The 21,712-nt window shown below is 49.2% G+C and overlaps 1 protein-coding gene across 7 annotated transcripts in view; it reads left to right on the forward strand.

Moving 5' to 3' along the window:
* The first annotated feature begins 1,560 nt into the window (after positions 1-1,560).
* Positions 1,561-21,712, forward strand: part of ILDR2 (immunoglobulin like domain containing receptor 2) — a 50,020-nt gene continuing 29,868 nt past the window's right edge. For 4 of the 7 annotated variants that reach the window (XM_076351373.1, XM_076351383.1, XM_076351394.1 and 1 more), the window contains exons 1-4: positions 2,696-2,772; positions 12,671-12,757; positions 14,395-14,727; positions 15,775-15,894. In XM_076351373.1, the coding sequence (XP_076207488.1) occupies positions 2,727-2,772; positions 12,671-12,757; positions 14,395-14,727; positions 15,775-15,894 (586 nt within the window). In that variant the 5' untranslated portion in view covers positions 2,696-2,726. Of the gene's footprint in view, positions 1,605-2,695; positions 2,773-4,813; positions 4,875-12,670; positions 12,758-14,394; positions 14,728-15,774; positions 15,895-21,712 lie in introns of those variants that run through there. The other 3 variants (XM_076351421.1, XM_076351411.1, XM_076351429.1) reach the window with 3 other exon arrangements.

Here is a 21,712-nt window from a genome sequence, read left to right on the forward strand (position 1 = left end):
ACAACATCCCAACGTTAACTATTAAGTCAGCTCAGATGTTGCAATACTCAGATCAAAGGTCTACAGAGATTTGGAACATCTATTCAGGGCTCAGGCATCCATCATATGTGCATACATACAAATGACAGCTCACATTAAGTGAAAAAGAACCGTATGGCGAGTTTGAGCGTATGAAAATTTCAAAGCAGCTACAAATCCAACGTTACATGCAAAACAATGGTGCTTCCTTGTATTGAAAATCTTTCCTTCCTTTGTTGTGAGCCAAAAGTTTAGCAAAACCGACGTATGCCAAATCTATTCGCAAAAGCTGGAGTACATTAAAAAAAAAAAAAGGCTAGGAGTAGCTAACAATAGTGATGTGTAAGGGATTGTACTGCTCCCGATGATAAAAGTATGAGATAATATCAACATCAACATTGTCTCGGGAAACTCTGGATCAGGCTCCTGGCCAGTTAAGTTACAGAAAGGCAAGGCACCAGGATTTCACTTAAAATTTTGAGGGTTATCAGGAAAAATGGTTAAGGGAGGGAGAGAAAAAATAGCTTTGTGTTCACCTTTTAGGAGTCTTAATTCAGCCCATACAAACCTTCACGGATTATATCCTGTAGATATGGTAACAGTGGTGAGGCAGGTCCTCAGCTGATGCGAAGTATTATGGGTCCGTCCATCTGAGTGTTCTGGAACTACATGTGTTTCTTGAGGCTGAAGTTGTGGCCCTAACAAGAGTTTTTCTATTTTGCCTTCCACCTGCAAGTATGCACAAAGGCAGTGGGGTGTCAGATCACTGTGTGCTGAAGGAGAACAGCACTGTGCGCAGTTGCCTATGTACATTATTCAGCATAACAGGGTCTTAGTTCTCAATAGTGGCTGTTAGCTAGTACTACAAAACAGTTAAATTCATAATGTATCAGGTCAGAGGAACATCAGGACACTGGTTGGGGTGGGTGTGTATTTTTTTTTTTTAAAGCAATGTTGAATAAAAATAAACTTCTATGTGAAAAGTATTTTTCAATAACATTGAATAGCTCCGAATAAAACACTTAAAAACAGACGGGCTGCCTAGGGATTGTCTCCTTGCTTAATTCCACTTTAACCATATTAAAAGAGGGACTACAACTGTTCAAAAACAACCAAAATGTTTCAACACATCTTTTATCATAGCAAACGTGCTGTTTTGCTTTTTCACTCAGAAATTATTGATCTATTTTTAGTCATGCTTTTGAGAAAAGCTTATCTTGCCTGTAGAGAAGTTCAGTCTGAAAGGCAAAATTAGAAGGAATCTATAGGCAATTGGAAAATACCTGCTAGAATGCAAATGTCTTGTACAGTTTTACCGCAGGCATCCCTGTGCACCCTGCCTTCAGCAGCGGGACACACCTAGCGCTGCTCCCTTCTGGGGCCCAACTTTGTGTTAGAAAATCAGAATTGTTTATGTTCTTTGGCAGATTCCAGGTGAGAAGTTGAAGACTACTCCCATCTCCCATGTGGATCACTGATGTCTGCAGAATGCAAACTTTGGTTACGAACACGAGCCAAGCCCCTGAGAGAAAAACACCCCAAGATGAACAACATGCAAAGGGAAGCTGTGCTGGGTGCTGTGAATGGTGAGTGCCATGTTGGAAGGTGCTTTGGTGCTGAGCCACCAAAGAAAGCATGCCACTATTTAGCCAGCTCTAGGCCCGTGGATAATTCCACTGACTTATTTCGCTTTCTCAGAAAGTTTAGAAGTTTTAAGTACAGTACGTGTGTATACATGTGGGTCCACTGTGGCCAGGACTGTTTAATTTCAGAGCAACATCCATCTTTTTTAAAAGTGATCTTTTTCAGCTGTATTTCTAGTTGGCTGTCCCCTTCCTCCCAAAAAACTTCCATCCCCTTCCAGTATCATGTTGGCATGAAAACACCCCACAACTCAGCTGTCCATCGTTAACAGCCAGAACACCTCCTCCTCATCTAAAATTATATCCCCTCTTCATCTAAAATTACAGTAATTAGTCGCAGTGCCCATGCTAGAAGTGGAAACCCCAGGGAAATTCAGAATTGGAACAGTCTACATTCAGTTCCCAAGGTATACATTTGGTTAATTTGGGGAGGATAGATGATCGGGGTGGACATTTTTAAGTGCTTACTACAGAAGTTGTAAGCCGGGACGGGGCTGCGGCAGAGGCCGCTGCACGCCCCGCGGGGGAGCCGGGGGCTGCGCGTCGCTCTGGGCTCGGCGGCTGAAGTAGTTGCAGAGAAACGTGCCGGGGTGGCCGTAGGCTGAGAAGAGCTCCGGCAACCCCCCAGCGGCACCTGGCAACCGAAACGGGCCTTTGCCGGAGGGAGGGAAGCAGTTTCGGGAAGCCGCGTCTTCCCCCCTCCGCCGTCCTCCGCTTGCCTCCCGGCGGCGGCGCCCCCCGCCCGTGCCCCGCCGCCGCGCTGTCCCCGCCTGCCGCCGCGCCCGGACAGCCGCGGGGGCGGCCTTGCGAGGCGGCAGCCGCGGGAGCCGGCAGCCGGGGAGGAGCGGAGAGGAGCTGAGCGAAGCAGAGCCACGCTGCGCGGCCGCTCGCCGCCAGCCCGGCCGGCTCTGCGGGGAGGCGGCCGCCGGAGCGGGCTGCGGGCGCGCCGGGCGGGGCCGCCCCCGGGCCTCTCCCGCCGCCCCGCGGCATGGTCGCGCCCGCCCCGCGGCGCCCCCGCCCCGCGCCTGCCGCCCGCCCGCCCGCGCCGCCTGGGCCAGCGGGAAGATGGATGGGCACGTCCTGGGCTGGATCGTCCTCCTGTGGCTCGCAGGTAGGACCGTGGGCTGCCGGCCGCGGGCACGGGCGTTCCGGCGGCCCCGACGTGCCTGTGCGCTGCTGCGCCCGGCGGGCTCTACGTCTTTCTTTAGAGCGAAAACGGGAGGTTTGGGGAACCTGCCCCGCCAGGCTGCGGGAGGGCAGCTGCGGAGGGAGTCAGCGTGGGGCAGGGGTCTTTTCGGGGGCGTCCCGCGGTGCAGTTTGCGGAGACTTCGCGGAGAGGGCCGGTCCCGCTGGGGACGGGGGGAGGCAGCCGGCGCCTCCTGCCTGCCCGGGCCCTGCCGGGGGGCCGTGGAGGCAGGTCGGAGGGGCCGCCGGCGCTTCTGTCCGCGGGGTGCGGGGGACGCTTGGGCCACTGTTTACCGCGGCGCGGCGGGGGAGAGGAGCGTGCTTGTGGTGGGGAAGGTGGGAGCTGGCCCGGGGGGGCAGCAGAAGCGCGGCGGGGGCCGGAGTGTCCTTGGCCACGGTTCAAGGGGGATGGCGACAACCCTCGGCTCCCCGCGCCCGCCCGCGCCGGGCCAGGAACAATTGTAGGAACTTCTCCTTTCCCGGTGTCCGTGCCGCACACGCCGTCTAACAGAGGTGTGAGAGGAGGGGGCTGTCCTGCTTCTGCGCCGGCTTCCAGGGGGGCAAGATCCGGCCTTCCCGGTGATGGTGCAGCTGTGCCCAGGCCTTTGTGAGCGCAGGACAGGACTGCCTCCCCTAGCGCAGCTCGCCAACCGCCTCTTGCCCGGCCGGCTCCCAAAGAGGTCGGGCAAGCCCTCCCTAAGCAAGGGGGAGGGGAGCCGGAGAGGAGAGCAGAGAGGGCTCTGCCGTGGGGAGAGAGCAGGGGGAACAAGCTGAAAAGGGGCTGGGTCTGAAAGCTGGACAGCGAGGAAAGGAGAGGGTAGGGATTACAGCGGAATGAGGGCGACAGGGTAGCCGGGAATCGGGGAGAAAGAGGGAGCCCTGTGAGCTCAGTGGCAGGATCTGCATCCTCTGAGCTGGTGCAGCACCCAGGCACAGGCAGGAGCAGGAGGCTTTAGGAAAAGCTGCAGCAGGCTGACTTAGCCAGGCAGGCTGGTTACAGGCTGAAAGAAGAAACAGACACACTTGGATTAAGTGGCATATATTTCCCACCACCACCAATGTATCCCACAAAAAAGACCTCAGGCTCTTCCCTCTTCCTATTCAGATTTAGGATTCACAAGCAGTAAATTCGGCTTTTAGTCATAACACCTCTCTCCCACTACCCACCCACCCCTTTCCTTGCTTTTTCACTCTGAGTCATCTTCAACACCGGTGCCTGCCTACTGTTCCCTTCCAGGGTTTCATGGCCTCATCTGGGGCTTCGGCAGCTTCCAGCTCATCCTCCTTCCTAGTCTCTGTCCCTGCCTCCCTCCCTGCCATTTGGCTGCTTCCGAATGTATCTTGCTTCACTGAGTTGGTCTGGAGTGCCAGCGCACCCACAACTACCACTCCTTTCCTACTAGCCATAGTAGTATGCTGATAAATAGCATCCAGGGACTGGCAAAGGAGTACAGGGTGTAGATAAACATGACATTACATTCCTCCCTCTTTAAAAAGAGCTTCATTATCTGGACATGTCTGGCTAGATCAGGACTTTTCCATCAAGCTAAAAGACCGGGCTGTTGACACCTTTCTCCCTCCATTAAAGGTAGTTCACGATTACTGGCAGCAACGGCCATTTGGAGCATGCAAGGTCTATGCAGAGAGAGGTACCGCTGCAGTAGGAAGACCTTCCAGTCTCCTCTAGCCCTGGGCTTTTGAGACAGGACTGCCTGCCGCTGGTGCTGTCGACTGCCAGCAAGCAAAGACTTCCAGCAGGCAACAGGTTAGCCGTAGCCGTGTGCTGAGAGATGGAGGCAGCCAGTGTCAGCTTGCTCCCCTCCAGCCTCCTGGCCGCTGCCGCCCAGCGATAGAGCAGGCACTGCTGTCCTTTTTCATGGCTGAGAGAAAGGAAATAAGCAAAGGTGTGTGTGAGTGAGTGTGAGCGTGTACATGTGTGCACAGAAAAGGGAGAGAGGCTAGCAAACATGGATTCAAGATTTTCCTCTCCCCAGTGGCTGTGCAAAGGAATGAAAGGTCTGCATCAAGGTAAGGAGCCCTAATCCAGCCAGAGTGGTACACTCCACTCTGGGAAAGAGAAGTGGGGGTTGGGAGGTGGAGGGTCCAGGGTAAGAGACAGAGTGCAAGATGGGGAGGAAGCAGGGAGACAAAAGGGAGCAAGAAGAGAGAGAGGCTTTCGCCCCCTTCTCTCCCCTCCTTCCTCCTTGAGGTGGGCTGAGAAATTTCTAACCGGCACTCACAGTTCCTTTTCTCCCAGCAATAATTCCTCTCTATCCTTTGTTTGTCTTTAATTTTTGGCTCTCGCATTTATCTTTTGTTTGGTTTTGTGCATTGTGACTTCTTACTGCAATTTCAAAAAATCCTGCGTGAGGTACAGTGGATTTGGTTTGGCTTCTCTTCCTCCTGCCCTGCTCTCCCACATGCCTAAAGCTAGTGTTTTAATAACAACAGCAAAAGGATGAAGAGCAGGTCATCCTTTATTCCTTCCTGGGAAGTGACACGGGTTAGGATATGTGTGGGACTGTGTTCTTCTCATTCTAGAAAAAGAAGGTACAATTTGTCATCCTTAAGCCCCTGTGTAAAGCTGGTTCTTGTAAACTACCAGGTGCAGCTTGATTCTGGAATGAATCCTCCCCTTGTGTTTACCATTATTCTTATTAATGATGTAATTCCTAATGCATTTAAAACTAGAGAGAAGTGTTGCACTGGAGACTGAACTCCAGTTTTACCTACAGGACAAGCAGAGTGAATTTTTTTCTGCCTCACGACTCGGGCTAAGGTTGGAAACATTGCAGTTAGAAGACTGTCCACATTAAAATGTGATCTTCTCTCCCTGTTAAGTAATTTTTCACCAATAATTTCGCACTTGGTACCTGTTTACTCTCCCTATGCTGAAGAGCCACTGCAGTGCAATGTACAAAGGCGGGTAGATTTACTACCTCTGCTTTCCCAGCCACAGTTCAGGAGAGCAGGCACAGGGGGCATGCTGGAGCACAGTTGTGCTTTGCTGTTTCCTGGCCAACTGAGCAGACTTCTTGGGAAGGCAGGGAAATGGATGGACTGTTTTATCTGCCTTGATTTAAAGTATTCATCTGACTTCCCTTGACTCGCTGCACACAGCATAAGCGTAGTGTAACTGGGAAGAAATCTCACATTTTTTCTTACTTTTGTATTCCTGTGAGATCACCTTGAGTGGGACTGGCACCAGTAGAAATCCCAATGCCATCCTGAGGACAGGTGTTATGCCTTGGTGTTATAAGGCTTGGAGAGACTCCTCCCATTTCTTTTCCTTTGTTCTCAGCCTTCTGGTGGTGACCAATTGCTGAGTGATAGTTCTGGGAATGATTTCTGGGATACTGAACCAAGACTGTACACCAGCAGCCATCTGACAATTGTAACAGCTTTCAGACAGCAGTAAGACAGGGTGGATTTGATTTGGTGGCCAAAGCTGAGATAATTCACCTGAAAACATCCAGGGTGACTTCTGTGAATGTGTGAAAAGTGCAGGTCGTAAGAGAGTGTAATGAGCGCAGGGAAGCTGGTGAAGAGAGACTGATACCTAGAAAAGCCCATGAAATGTCCTGTCTTGTGAAAGCCCTTATGCAATCCTTGCCATTTCAGGGCTGTGTACTTCCCTAGAGAAGTCAGGAGCATGGGGCACCTGGGGGACAGCATCACAGAGAATGGGGAAGAGGAAGGAGTAGTCCAATGTCTGCTGCAGTCATTTTGCAAAGTCTGGGCTGTGTCCTACATGGAGTGTTTTCGTATTGAGGTTCTGTGCTGGGTGTGCAAGGCCATGCTTTTCTCTGACTGCTTTGGTTTTGCCCCTTTCCAGGTTAAGCAGTTAGGGAGCTGAAATTCTCAGTCTTGCTACAGAGCTGTAAAAGGCAGTACCGTGCTTTTACCTCAGCTGCAGCTGATCAGCTTAGGCATTGGTTTCTTGCTGGCTAAAAAAGTTGACAGTGGCCATGGAGCTAAGAACACAAGTCTGGTAGGAACCAGACCAAGACATCCAATTCATTTCCCATAAGCCACTCAACACAGTCTGATGGTGATGGCTTTTGCTGATTAATTGCGTGGATTGAATTTAGTCCAGCATGAGTAGGCAAGAATCCATACAACACAATCTTGGGGATCCCACTGGCTCTCCATTCACCTGTTTACAGATCTGTTTATCATCTCTGACTTTTCAGTCTCAAAGCCCAGATCTTGCACTTCCTGATTCAGGCTTGATCCACATTTGAAAGTGTGGATGGTGGGCCTATACTCAGCAGTGGGGGAAAGAACACTTTTAATTGATGTATAGTAGCCAAGGCACAAAAAAGAAAGATATAGCATCCTTTTGCTCAATGGCTCATTTTGTTTGAGGAAGTGATATAAACTACCCTAGGAGCACTGTCTCTTACCAATGAATGTATGCTTTTCTGCCAAAGCCCTTAGGTATAGTCTAGGAGTAGTTTTCCTGAAGTGCCTGGTTCAGGGCCCAAGGACTTCCATTCTCCTGTGTGCACAACTGCCATTCCTATCAATAAAGATGCATAAAATCAGGGGATGTAATTTTTGTAGTTTCATAGCATCAGCTGTACTGCCTCAGGCAAGTGGTAATATGAGCCAAATAATTGCAAAGAAAGAGGCGTGATGCATGCACAGATAGGGAGATCCATGCTGACCTGAAGAATAATGTGTGCTGCCTTCTCTTGGACTCAATCTTACATGCTAGAAGGATGCAGTCTGAGACCTATTACACTGAACTACAGTATTTGGCTTTGCCATTATTTACAGGGATTAGTGCTTCAGATCAACTTCATTCTAATTAGATGATCTTTAAGGTCCCTTCCAACCCAAACCATTCTATGACTCTATGATTCTATTCATAAAGGCTAACTTAGGCTGTGTAGTGAAGCTAAATCTTCCTGGGATTCATCTAGCCTCAGAGAGGCATAGGCTCCTCCGGAGGGCAACTGAAAAACAAGAGCCTAAGTTACCACCTCTCAGTTGCCTTCTTTCTTTTACTCATGGAAGGTGCTTTTGAAGATCAGGCTCACAAGGCTCAAATGCGCCCTTACAAATATCCCCCTCTATAATCACTTCCTGGAATTTTCTTTAATCACCACTAAAATGCAGTAGTGATAGGTTGTGTGTAATGTTGATTGCATAGTTTGAACGCATAATCTGGGGATAGTTCAGGAAAAGAATCAGAGAAAGGAGACATGCACATTGCCAATGAGAAATAGACAAAACCCATACAATTATATTTCTGAAGTGTGATTATTTTTAAGCTCTCTCTCTGGTAGTGTATATATACACGTGCACAGACACACAAAACCCTGGATTCTTTTTCATTTCTGAGAGAAAGGATATCTGTGTTTTTAAGATGCACTTGATTAATATTTGCAGACCTTTTTCTGGGGATTTAGGAGAACAAGAAAGAAGGAAAGCAAAATTGTCATGTAGTCATGAGACTCCCACAAGCTAGATTTTTCTTGTGGAAGTTCAAACATTGGGAAATTCACAATGAACACGTTGCTTCTCTGGAGTGCAGGAATTACATTTCCATGATGATTTTGAAATAAGGGCTAATCTTGCTTTGTCTGCATTAGTCAAAACATAGGAGAGCACAATTCAGCTTCTTTTTAGTCCTACTTGTATTAAACTAGACAAAGAGCTACCACGGTGCTGTCACTAAGCTTGTCATCGTTTTTCACATCTTTCACTCTTTTTTGCTCTGCTGTATAAACAGCCCAGAGTTCTGTCCTGTGATACATCTGAGGCTTTTCTTATCTTGGCTCGTCTCTTGAAGATTTTTGAGGTCAGCAGTTTCTTCTTGAAGTTGAGGAAGTCCTAAGCAGATATCTATAATTCACGTGCATGGACATAACTGATAGGTGTAAAGCCACCATCTTGTCTTCAGGCAGTCGAACATCCTGTTGGCCTTTTTGATGGATGCTGTTAAAGCAGTGATGTATTACATGAATCGATTCTGATCGTTTTTTTTGGCAGAGGAAATAACAGGTGTATAATTTCCCAGTTCAGCCATACATAATTATATATAATTTGACTTAAATAGATCTAGAGTTTCCACTACTCCAGTCACAATCTGAGGTACTGTTGCTCTTAACTGCTATTTCTGGAAAGGATCTGAAAAGAGTAAGTTAATAAAGAGCTTGGGATAGGATATGGAAGATGCCAGATAATTTACTGCACATCTCCCAAATGCCTTTGGGTAGAAAAAGAATTCCAGTGTTTTCCCAAAAGCTGCTTTTCTTTTCTTGATACAGACATTCACATGGGGGTGGGGTGGGGAAAGTTGGTCCGATGAGAATTTGCTAAAGCTCAGCTAATCATTTATTAAAGCAGTCCCTGGCTTGCCAAACTCATTAATCTCATTAACAGAGAAGGAGGGCTACGGTGCATGGCTAGCTGAAAGCACTGTGTTTACTAAGCAGCGTACTTCGTTCACAAGGGAAAGATTTAAATATTCACTGTGTCACTGTTCTATCCCTGAAGCTGAAGTAACATGATGAGTCACTTGACCAGCCTGTGTCACATGCTGGCTTTGGCCACAGACTGCGTGGGGTCAGACAGAGAGTTGCCAGATACAGGTCTGACCTGGACCCATTCATTTTTCAAGGTGTTCATCATGTCTCTTGCATTCAGATGCAACCCGGGAAGCATGGGTCTCTGGAGAGGAGAGAATAAGATGATGTCACCACTTGGTTCACCTTAAGAAGCAAGCGGTGACATTCTCTTAGTGCTGCATGGCCCCTCTTGTCCCTGGGAACAGGAGGCCTGGCAGAAACGTCCCAGCTGCCACTTCTTGAGTTATCTCTCTGCCTATGCCTCGGGAAAGTGGAGGAGCTGCCTCATGCCCCTGCCTCTCCTGTGGGAGCATCTTGTTGGGACCTCAGCTGTGTTTCATGGTACTCTGGAGAACACCCACACTTCAGTGTTTGGATTTGGATCCAGGCACTTCTGGCAAAACTAATGACATCTCCTGTGCAACTTCCATGTGGCACAAGTACAATATGCATGATGTCATGCATTCATTATATGCGTAATATAGCATTCCTGTGCAAATGCCATAGCACCCTTGTGCGCTGCAAGCCTTCACACAGTAGTCCCCAGGGTCAAATCCTGCCTAGATCAGTAACTCTTTGTTATTATCAGTGACTATCTTGGCTCTCTGAAACGTGCTTTCCCCTAGGTTGTGTCCATACTGTGTTTTTATCCCCTGGCTGGTGTTTATAGACTTCATTGTGATTTATAGTTTGGACATTGATAACGTTGAAATGAATATTCAGTGTTGGTCCAACTTCTCCACTTTCTTTTGGTTCTGGCTCCTGATCATGAGATCTTTGCTTGCTTTTGTTTTTCAGGTGTGCAGCTGTCTCCAACTTGACCTTGTGCCTTCATGCCTGCTGTTGTCATACTATTGATGCATTTATTGCTCTCTCTCTGCTTTAAGTTCCAGTGCTTTAGTCTATGCCTTTTTTTCCCCATCCTAAAGATATCTCCTGTCATTTCACTTTCTTTTGCCAGCTTCCATCTCCTTTTCATCTCTAGTTTCTGGAGTGGGTGGTTTATTTTTGCTGACTCCATTTCCTCTCATCTCTACATCATTTCTTAATCTCCTGCAACCTGGCTCCAACCCTTTGAAATTATTCTACCTAGGCTGAGACACCTTCTTCAGCTTCTTCCGGCTGAATGTAAGCTTCCTGCTTCCATGATTGTCGTCCTGCTTATCCTTCTGCTTCCTGTACTTACCCTGATACTTTATCCTTACTCTGTTTTCTTCTCTCTTGGCATTTGCCCTTCTCTCCTACTGCTTCTCAACATCAGGAAGCCTTTCTTTGTCCTCAGTTTTTCATTCCTCCTTAAGCTTCTCCTAAGTCAATCAGTCCCTCCTGATGTTGTGTAAACATTCTCTTGAATGTTTCCTTGTGTCTTGTCCTCTTTTTCACTGTGCGCTGCTCTGGGCCTTGGGGTGTATGGTAACTGGGTGTAGGGAGCTGACATCATCAAAACACATCCCATACTGAAACTGGTTCCCTTTTCTCATACGAACCGCCACCATCAGACCCTGCTGCCCCTCAGCTGCAGACAGTGTCCCTGGTTACAAATGTCCTCTTTCTTAGATGCGCCCCCGCCTTACTCCTGGGCTGTTTCTGTGCCTCCACAGGCTGGCACATGCCTGCTTGGGAAAGTGTCAGCGTGTGTTTCTAGTGTTGTGTAAGTGCTCTCAGTTGTTGCTGCCTGCAGTGCAAGAAGGAGGGAGGCAATGAAGGGCATGTGTGCTGATTTTGCTGGGATAGAGTTAATTTTCTTCACAGTAGCTAGTATGGGGCTGTGTTTTGGATTTGTGCTGGAAACAGTGCTGAAAACACAGGGATGTTTTCGTTAGTGCTGAGCAGGGCTTACACAGAGTCAAGGCCTTTTCTGCTTCTCACACCACCCCACCAGCGAGCAGGCTGGGGGTGCACAAGAAGTTGGGAGGGGACACAGCCAGGACAGCTGACCCCAACTGACCAAAGGGATATTCCACACCATATGATGTCATGCTCAGCATATAAAGCTGGGGGAAGAAGGAAGGGGGAACGTGTTCAGAGTGATGGCGTTTTGGCTTCCCAAGTAACGCGTGATGGAGCCCTGCTTTCCTGGAGGTGGCTGAACACCTGCCTGCCGATGGGAAGGAGTGAATGAATTCCTTGTTTTGCTTTGCTTGCGTGCGTGGCTTTTGCTTTACCTATTAAACTGACTTTACCTCAACCTGTAAGTTTTCTCACTTTTACTCCTCCGGTTCTCTCCCTGATCCCAGTGGGGGGGAGTGAGCTGTGTGGTGCTTAGCTGCCTGCCGGGTGGAAACTAGGTATGCGGAAGAAGTTCCTATTGACCGCTGTCTCTGCTCCAGCTAAGAATATTCTTACCAGTACCTTGTATTCTGATTTAGCAGAAATGTTCTCTTAAATACATACATATGTACATACTGTAGATACAGTAATACCTGGTTTCGATGTCTTTAATTTAATTGGAAACTTGGTTTGGGAGGCTGATCTTACCAGTAAAGATCAAGGTGAAGGCGGCATTCAGTCCCTTGACCTTCTCCTTGTCCTTTATGGCCAGGTCCCCATTCCCATTGAGGTGCACCCACGGAAGTCCTTCCTGTTGCCCTTCATGTGCTTCATGAGATTTAGCTTTGGGTGGGCTTTGACTTTCCTAATGCCATACCTGCACACTCACACAGCATCTCTGTATTTCTCCCAGATCACTCGTCCCTGCTTCTACCTCCTGTATGTTTCCTTTTTATGTCTGAGTTTTGTGAGGAGCTCTTTGGTCAACCTCTGCTCGTTTTCCTGTTCATCTTGGAGGAGGTGATACTTGAAAAATGAGCAAGCTTGCCTGGAGCTCTCTTCTCTTCAGGACCATATGCCACGAGATTCTTCCAAGCGGATCTCTGAACAGGCCAAAGACTGCCTTCCTGAGGTCCAGGGTTATGGTCCTGCTTTCTGCTTTTTTCCTTCCTCTTAGGGTCCCAAATTCCACTGTCTCACGGTGACTGAAGCCAGGTTTGCCCCCCAGCTTTCACATCCCTGACCAGTTCTTTCTTGTTTGTAAGCATGAGGTCCAGCAGAGAGCGCCTCCCCTCCTTGACTCCTCAATCAGTTGTTATAGGAGTGTCAGGCTTCTTCCAGTTGTCTGAAGAAGGCTTCAGGTACTTCTTCCTGAGAAGGCTGTCTACAGCAGGCACCCGCTAGAATGTCACCCGTGTTGGTCTGCCCTCTGTTCCTGACCTGTGAGCTCCCGACTGGCTCATTGTCCATCTGCAGGCGGAGCCCTGTGCATTGCAGCTGCTCCCTCACATAAAGAGCAACTCTGCCTTCTCACCTCCCAAGTGAGAGAGAACAAGCTGGACGGTAAGTGGTGTGTGGGAAGGGACGCCTAGTAATCTCTTTACTCCTGAGGCCTGTAGGCTCAACACTTGTGCCAGTTTCAGGATCTGCATTGTAACTAGTTAAGATATCAGAGTGTGTTTGCTGTGTCTAGAGTGAGATTAATCTTTATTACGTTTTTTAGCAATATGTCAGTGTCGTGGTTTAACCCAGCACCACACAGCCGTTCGCTCACTCCCCCTCAGTGGGATCGGGGGGAGAATCGGAAAAAAGTTAGAACTCATGGGTTGAGATAAAGTCAGTTTAATAGGTAAAGCAAAAGCTGCGTGTGCAAGCAAAGCAAACCAAGGAATTCACTCACTGCTTCCCATGGGCAGGCAGGTGTTCAGCCACCTCCAGGAAAGCAGGGCTCCATCACGCATTACTTGGGAAGCCAAAACGCCATCGCTCCAAATGTCCCCCCTTCCTTCTTCTTCCCCCAGCTTTATATGCTGAGCATGACATCATATGGTGTGGAATATCGCTTTGGTCAGTTGGGGTCAGCTGTCCCGGCTGTGTCCCTTCCCAACTTCTTGTGCACCCCCAGCCTGCTCGCTGGTGGGGTGGTGTGAGAAGCAGAAAAGGCCTTGACTCTGTGTAAGCCCTGCTCAGCACTAACGAAAACATCCCTGTGTTTTCAGCACTGTTTCCAGCACAAATCCAAAACACAGCCCCATACTAGCTACTATGATGAAAATTAACTCTACCCCAGCCAAAACCAGCACAGCATGCGTGGGAGGTTTCAGCCATTCCCCTGCGGTAGATGGAGTAGCTCACTCCCCCAAGGGCTCTCTGCTGGCATTGCTCACTGGCTCTTGGCTTCTCCCTAAGCTACACAAGGATGTGGCAGCAGTCCCATGCATCTTCTCTGAGGCCTTAATACATCAGTCCGGGCTGCAGCTCTCCCGTCAGCTGGTAGATAAACATTACGTGTTGATATCCATCTCCTCGCTGGGAATGTGAAAAACTTGAGTGTTTGGGCCATTTTTCTCCTCACCTCCCACATGAAGCAATTTCTCTCAGTGCTACATGCCAGCCCTGGTAGGAGCGGTTTGATTTGGATCCACTCTTTCATGCATCTCTAGAGTTTGGCAGAGCAAGCAGCGCTGACTGGGCATCAGTGCACAACGGGCTGGGCCAGGCACTGTGTGCTGCCTGACTTTCAAAGAGGAGGTGTGATGCCACCGAAATTGGGAGGGGGGTGACTTATTCTGCATTGGGATTGTTATGAACTTGGGATCTGTCCCCTTGGCTGACCTGCTGTAGAAGTGGAGTATGTCCATCCCTAAAATATCTCTTCCTTATCTGTGAACCTGCTACAGAAGCCGTGAATCATCATGCCACTGTGTTAGGGTCTTTACAGAGCTTAAGAATACTACATTTGAGCCTTCAGCCCCATCATGCTGTGTTTTTCCTTGTGGCCGTAGGCTATAAAAAAAGCAAACTTACTTCTGCTGCCAACATCCGTGCTTACATACATTGACGAGTATTGCACCCTAGCACCTGAAACAGATGGACATTTTAATTTTATGTACGTGGGGAGAATGATGATATGATAAAATGCAGTAGCTCCCTCTTCAAGCAATGCCAAGGCATATGACACTCATGTTTTTGTTTTTTAGCTGAAGTGGAAGGGTTGCAGGTCACTGTGCCTGAGAAGAAGAAGGTGGCCATGTTGTTTCAGCCTGCTCTGCTTCGCTGCCATTTCTCTACTTCTTCCACCCAACCAGCTGTGGTACAGTGGAGGTTTAAATCTTACTGCCAGGACCGGATGGGAGAAGCTTTGGGTATGGCGACTTCTGGTTTACAAACGATGAGCAAGAGGAACCTGGACTGGGATCCCTACCTGGACTGTGTGGACAGCAGGAGGACAGTCCGTGTCGTCGCCTCCAAACAAGGATCTGCTGTCACTATAGGGGACTTCTATAAGGAAAGAGATGTCAGCATTGTCCACGGTAATTCTCCTACCCCAGTGACGCTTGGTGGGGGTTGGAATGGACCCTTAGCAATTTGGGGTACTGGAGACTTGCAGTAATTGTTCAGTTAACTCCCTTAGGAAAGGCTGCTGGAAGGGAGCTGTTGTATGTCAGACATTTAGGATTCAACCAACCAACCCTAGACGCAAAGGTCATTTTCTTCGGCGCTTCCCTTAATCCGACTCCATGTAGGTCTCCAACCCTGTTACAGTATTCTTTTCCCTTTGATGAAGTGGAAGGTTTTTATTCCTGGCTTCTGCATGTTGTTCTGTATATAGATTTTCCTTAACAAAGGGGTGCCGGCAAGAGAGGTATGAATTCAGTCTCTGCAGGCTAGGTTTTGTTTCCTTGCAAACACCACTGATTTTTTCCCAGTTCCAAAATACCAAAATAATCCTATACCTCATGTTTGCTCAACTCTGGACTTCACCAGCTTACCCCTTGGGCAGTGTGAAAGGAAGAGATTTCTGTGGGGTAAAGTCAAGTTGGGTGGAGATGGGGGGTGGTAGGGTCCTTAAACATTTGGTCTGGAAGGCTGTGTGAGAAACTTTGTCCCTCAAAAGTACAAGGCTTCTGCTTGACTCAGGAGACCACCTAGCCAGAATTGGAGGCTCCTTGGTGTGGAGAGCATGTGGTCATCCTCAGCAAGGAGGAGTGTTTTCCTTTGTCTCCATGTAACCTCTTCAGTGGATGGCTGAAGTGCCATGGAGGAGACACTGTCTAAGCCCTTCTTGCATGGCACGAATACTGTTGGGAGACCAGAGTGACATTAGTTACCCCTTCTGCTCTCAGCACTTGCAGAGTGAGCTGCCTCTGCAGCATTACCTGTCTTCCCGCTTACAGCCAGAGAGTCCTGAGCCTGTTGGTTTTTCCTGAATACTGTGATATTCTGGATAAGGATAACCCCTCTTCTTAGTAAGGAAATGAAATGGATTTGGGACACGGAGACGGACCCAGTGCTTTCATCACTTCACTCTTTCTACAGGTGTTGGAGGGAAAGCCTGACTTTTCTTTTTTGCCTTTCAGATGCAGACCTTCAGATTGGGAAGTTGATGTGGGGAGACAGTGGGCTCTATTACTGCCTTATTATCACACCAGATGATGTGGAGGGCAAGAATGAAGAATCGGTGGAGCTGCTTGTGCTTGGTAAGCCCTCTTGCCAGATTGCTTTTTCAGCAGATAGCTGATGTATCTTTCCTTCTGCTCTCTCGCGTTCTCTATGTATCTGTGCACCATATTACTATGGGTGTAAGATCTATGTAAAACAGTCCCTGCAGTACCTTCACCATTGCCTTGCACCTTGTGCAGTTATTCACACCTAGGCAAAGTGGGTGGCAAACACGACCAAACCAGAATAGTAATGTTTGCACCCACACTGCTCACACGTTACACAGGCGTAAATGACTACAGAAAGTGCAGGGCTGTGGGAAGTCAGAACCCTTGTTTTTAAGGCATAAAACAATAAACTTGCAGCAAAGTGAACACTTGAGACAGAGTCTTTTAAAAATAGACACCCCGAAGACATCAAATCATATGCTTTTTGCAGTCTTTTAACACTCCCTTCATCCCACTCTTCTGACCTGTGAGGATGTCAAGAAGTACTGTGTTTTTCTGCTTGAGTGTGTCAATTTGCCGACTGGACCCATCCCACAGGGAAGTCTGCTGCCTCCCTGGGGCCTGGGTCAGAGACATTACCAGGAAGCTCCCTGGTCTGGTACGGCCTTCCGACTACTACCCGCTGCTGGTTATACAGGCTGGCAGTGATGAGGTTCCGGAGAGAAGTCCTGCAGTGATCAAAAGGGACTTCAGGGCACTGGGGCGACTGGTTGAAGGATCGGGAGCGCAGGTAGTGTTTTCCTCTATCCCTACAGTGGCAGGGAAGGATACTGGAAGGAACAGGAAAACACACCTGATCAACGCGTGGCTCAGGGGCTGGTGCCATCGGAGGAATTTTGGCTTTTTTGATCACGGGGAGCTTTACACGGCACCGGGCCTGCTGGTGACAGATGGAGTCCAGCTATCTCACAGGGGGAAAAGGATCATGGCTCATGAATTGGCAGGGCTCATTGAGAGGGCTTTAAACTAGGTTTGAAGGCTCACTAGAGATGACCCTAGGGGTGGCGTGCCAATGCCAGGGGCGAAATTGATAGCCCAGCTCAAGTGCATCTACACCAATGCACGCAGCATGGGCGGCAAACAGGAGGAGCTGGAAGCCATTGTGCAGCGGGAGAGATATGAATTAGTCACCATCACAGAAACATAGTGGGGTGACTCTCGTGATTGGAGTGCTGTAATGGATGGCTATAGACTCTTCAGAAGGGACAGGCGAGGAAGGAGAGGTGGTGGGGCGGCCCTGTATGTTAGGGAGTGTTTCGATTGTCTAGACCTCAACGATTGTGATGATGGTACGGTCGAGTGTTTATGGGTAAGGATGAGGGGGAAGGCCAACAAGGCAGATATCCTGCTGGGAGTCTGTTATAGACCACCCAACCAGGATGAAGGGGTGGATGAAGCGTTCTACAAGCGGCTGGCAGAAGACTCACAATCGCTAGCCCTTGTTCTCGTGGGGGACTTCAACTTCCCGGATGTCTGCTGGCAATACAACACGGCAGAGAGGAAGCAGTCTAGGAGGTTCCTGGAGCGTGTGGAAGACAACTTCCTGACACAGCTGGTAAGTGAGCCTACCAGGGGAGGTGCCTCGCTCAACCTGCTGTTTACAAACAGAGAAGGACTGGTGGGAGATGTGGTGGTCGGAGGCCGTCTTGGGCTTAGCGACCGTGAAATGGTAGAATTCTCAATTCTTGGTGAAGTAAGGAGGGGGGGCAGCAAAACCGCAACCATGGACTTACAGAGGGCCGACTTTGGCCTGTTCAGGATGCTGGTTGAGAGACTCCCTTGGGAGACAGTCCTGAAGGGCAAAGGGGTCCAGGAAGGCTGGATGATCTTCAAGAAGGAAGTCTTAAAGGCGCAGGAGCAGGCTGTCCCCATGTGCCATAGAGAAGAACGGGCGGGGAAGACGACCGGCCTGGCTGAACGGGGAGCTCTTGCTGGGACTCAGGAAAAAAAGGAGAGTTTACCGCTTGTGGAAGAAGGGGCAGGCGACTCAAGAAGAGTACAGGGATCTCGTTAGGTCGTGCAGAGAGGAAATGAGAAAGGCAAAAGCCCAGCTAGAACGCAATCTGGCCGCTGTCGTTAAAGACAACAAAAAATGTTTTTACAAATATATTAATGACAAGAAGAGAGCCAAGGAGAATCTCCATCCTTTATTGGATGCGGGGGGGAACATTGTCACCGAGGATGAGGAGAAGGCTGAGGTACTTAATGCCTTCTTTGCCTCAGTCTTTAACAGTCAGACCAGTTATCCTCAGGGTACTCAGGCCCCCGAGCTGGAAGACAGGGATGGCGAGCAGGATGAACCCCCCATAATCCAAGAGGAAGCAGTCAACGACCTGCTATGCCACCTGGATGCTCACAAGTCTATGGGGCTGGATGGGATCCACCCGAGAGTGCTGAGGGAGCTGGCGGAGGTGCTTGCCAAGCCACTCTCCGTCATTTATCAGCAGTCCTGGTTAACGGGGGAGGTCCTGGATGACTGGAAGCTTGCCAACGTGACACCCATCTACAAGAAGGGCCAGAAGGAGGATCCGGGGAACTACAGGCCTGTCAGCCTGACCTTGGTGCCGGGGAATATTATGGAGCGGTTCATCTTGAGGGCGCTCACAAGGCATGTGCGGGACAACCAGGGGATCAGGCCCAGCCAGCACGGGTTCATGAGAGGCAGGTCCTGCTTGACCAACCTGATCTCCTTCTATGACCAGGTGACCCACCTAGTGGATGAAGGAAAGGCTGTGGCTGTGGTCTACCTGGACTTCAGTAAGGCCTTTGACACTGTCTCCCACAGCATTCTCCTAGAGAAGCTGGTGGCTCACGGCTTAGACAGGTGTACTCTGCGCTGGGTCAAAAACTGGCTGGACGGCCGGGCCCAGAGAGTTGTGGTGAATGGAGTTCAATCCAGTTGGTGGCCAGTCACGAGCGGTGTTCCCCAGGGCTCAGTTTTGGGGCCGGTCTTGTTTAATATCTTTATCGATGATCTGGACGAGGGGATCGAGTGCACCCTCAGTAAGTTTGCAGACGACACCAAGTTGGGTGGGAGTGTTGATCTGCTGGAGGGTAGGAAGGCTCTGCAGAGGGACCTGGACAGGCTGGATCGATGGGCCGAGGCCAACTGTATGAGGTTCAACAAGGCCAAGTGCCGGGTCCTGCACTTCGGCCACAACAACCCCATGCAGCGCTACAGGCTTGGGGAAGAGTGGCTGGAAAGCTGTCCAGCAGAAAAGGACCTGGGGATGTTGGTTGACAGCTGGCTGAACATGAGCCAGCAGTGTGCCCAGGCGGCCAAGAAGGCCAATGGCATCCTGGCCTGTATCAGAAATCGTGTGGCCAGCAGGAGTAGGGAAGTGATGGTGCCCCTGTACTCGGCCCTGGTGAGGCCACACCTCGAATACTGTGTTCAGTTTTGGGCCCCTCACTACAAGAAGGGCGTTGAGGTGTTGGAGCGTGTCCAGAGAAGGGCAACGAGGCTGGTGAGGGGTCTGGAGAACAAGTCTTATGAGGAGCGGCTGAGGGAACTGGGACTGTTTAGCCTGGAGAAAAGGAGGCTGAGGGGAGACCTCATCGCTCTCTACAACTACCTGAAAGGAGGTTGTAGCGAGGTGGGTGTTGGTCTCTTCTCCCAAGTAACTAGCGATAGGACGAGAGGAAATGGCCTCAAGTTGCGGCAGGGGAGGTTTAGATTGGACACAAGGAAAAATTTCTTTACTGAAAGAGTGGTTAAACATTGGAACAGGCTGCCCAGGGAAGTGGTTGAGTCACCACCCCTGGAAGTATTTAAAAGACATGTAGATGTGGTGCTTAGGGACATGGTTTAGTGGGCATGGTGGTGTTGGGTCGACGGTTGGACTCGATGATCTTAGAGGTCTTTTCCAACCTCAATGATTCCATGATTCTATGAATTTGGGAGATTTTTCTGTCTGCCTAATTATGCTTGTCCAGTTAGAGGTGCAGTTTCACAATCACCTGATCAGGTCTAAGCTGTTGTTGCCACTAAAAGGACCTGTCCTCTCAGCGGTATGCCTGCTTGGCTCTGTGTTTCTTTTAAGCTCCCTTGAACAGTGTGGTAGCAGGATCAGTTTCTTTCCAATTTGCAGTATTAGCTTTCAGCGATGGCTTCCACAATCCAGCTCACTGTGAAGGTCAAAAAAGCACCCATCCCAGCTAGGGGAGAAAAGCAGGGTGGAATGGGCCTTTCAGGGGCATTTGTTGACACTGCCTTGAGCTAGCTGTAGTACTTCACCCCTAGACTGCCTCAGGAGAGTAAGATGAGTTTTTTTCCAACTTACCTTAAGACCTGCTGACGCCGATGTTTGTCTGGTCAGCATACTCGCATGGTTCTTCGGTGTATAGATTCTGTACATCCTGTGAAGGAAATGTTAAAAAGCTTGGGTCTATAGTGTGTAGGTGATATGTAGAGGCATATGATAGAACATGTCTGTCAAGTGCCCTTGCTCTCATGGCTAAGGTCAGAGTTTAATTGGCATTTATCCTTGGAGCTGTAGGTGTCATCACAAAGTAAAGCAGATTGAATGGCTTGGGTGGGTGACTGTAACAGTGCCAGCACCTCCCCTCACTCCTTCAGATGTCAGTCAAGTAATGGACAATTGGAGAATGGGTCCCTCCAGAAAACAGTGTCAAACCCCTGTATAAATCCACAGTGTGACTGCGTATCATATGCTAGTTAATAACAGGCCCAAGACTGACCTGTGTTAGTTCAGGTGAGGTTATCTCTGCCAGGTGGCAGTTACAGCTGTTATGTAGCCTCTCCAGAGGAGCTGACTGTGGCTGCATGGTGATGGGCTGCTGAATTTTGTCCCTTCTTCACCCTCCTGTCCAGGATTTGGTGTCTTCTCTTATCTGTGTCTACAACTGTGCTCAGACACCAGTGATGAAACAGTGCCTTGGTAACAGGAATAATCAGTTTTTCAGTGTGTACAGAAGACTATGTGGGGGGAAAACAAAGAAATCCCCACCTCTGAGGCTGGCTTAATGATGTCCCCAGCCTCAGTTCGTTGTGGTTATGTTGGGAGGAAACATGTATCTTAGGCTGCGTTACCTTGACCACATCTGCTTTTCTGTTCACTACAGCCTGTGGGTCTGACCTTGCACTTTGTGCAGCACTCTGCTGAGTTTGGCAGCAGCATGAAAGCATACTTGTCGTGGGCATACTTTGTTCTGCCTCATGCTGTTTGGCGCAGCTTGTGTGTATTTCTTTTCCTGGGTAGTGTGTGTGGAGGCAACATTCCAGCTTTCGGAGCGATTCCAGGTTACTTACCCATTTTCCTGCCTTCCTTCCCCTTCCCACCTTATTATTTTCCTTCTGCCTTTGCTGGTATTTTTTCTTCCTTTTCCTTTACCTCTCCCCATTGATGGCTAAAGGAGGAAGCAGCCAGTGGTGAAAATACCATTTCTTAATATTCTGGCATCTCCTGGGACATTTTTTATTCCATCCCACTGCTCTGCTAGGTATTAGTGACTTGCAGGGAGGCAGTGAGTAGAGATGTAGATCAGAGCAATTCCACAGTCCTAGGGGACACGTGGTAAAAGGGTTTTGTTTGCTGTTTTGCTGTTTGCTGCTCTTTGGGTGGAACCCAGATTCCCTGTTAGAGCGGTTGGAGTAGTGGAGGGGTAGTGTCTGCGAGAGACACTGTGATTCCCACAGTACATTGCTGTTTGTTCCCTGCTGACAGTGGTCTTTCAAATATAATTTACGTTGCTTATTTTGGGGCTGCTGCATGATTTAAGCATAGATTATTCAAGGCCAGGTTGGCTGGGGCTTTGAGCAACCTGGTCTAGTGGAAGGTGTCCCTGACCATGGCAGAGGGGTTGGAACTAGATGATCTTTAAGGTC

Source organism: Aptenodytes patagonicus, chromosome 1 (genome assembly GCF_965638725.1).
Source record: "Aptenodytes patagonicus chromosome 1, bAptPat1.pri.cur, whole genome shotgun sequence".
Classification (NCBI taxonomy): domain Eukaryota; kingdom Metazoa; phylum Chordata; class Aves; order Sphenisciformes; family Spheniscidae; genus Aptenodytes; species Aptenodytes patagonicus.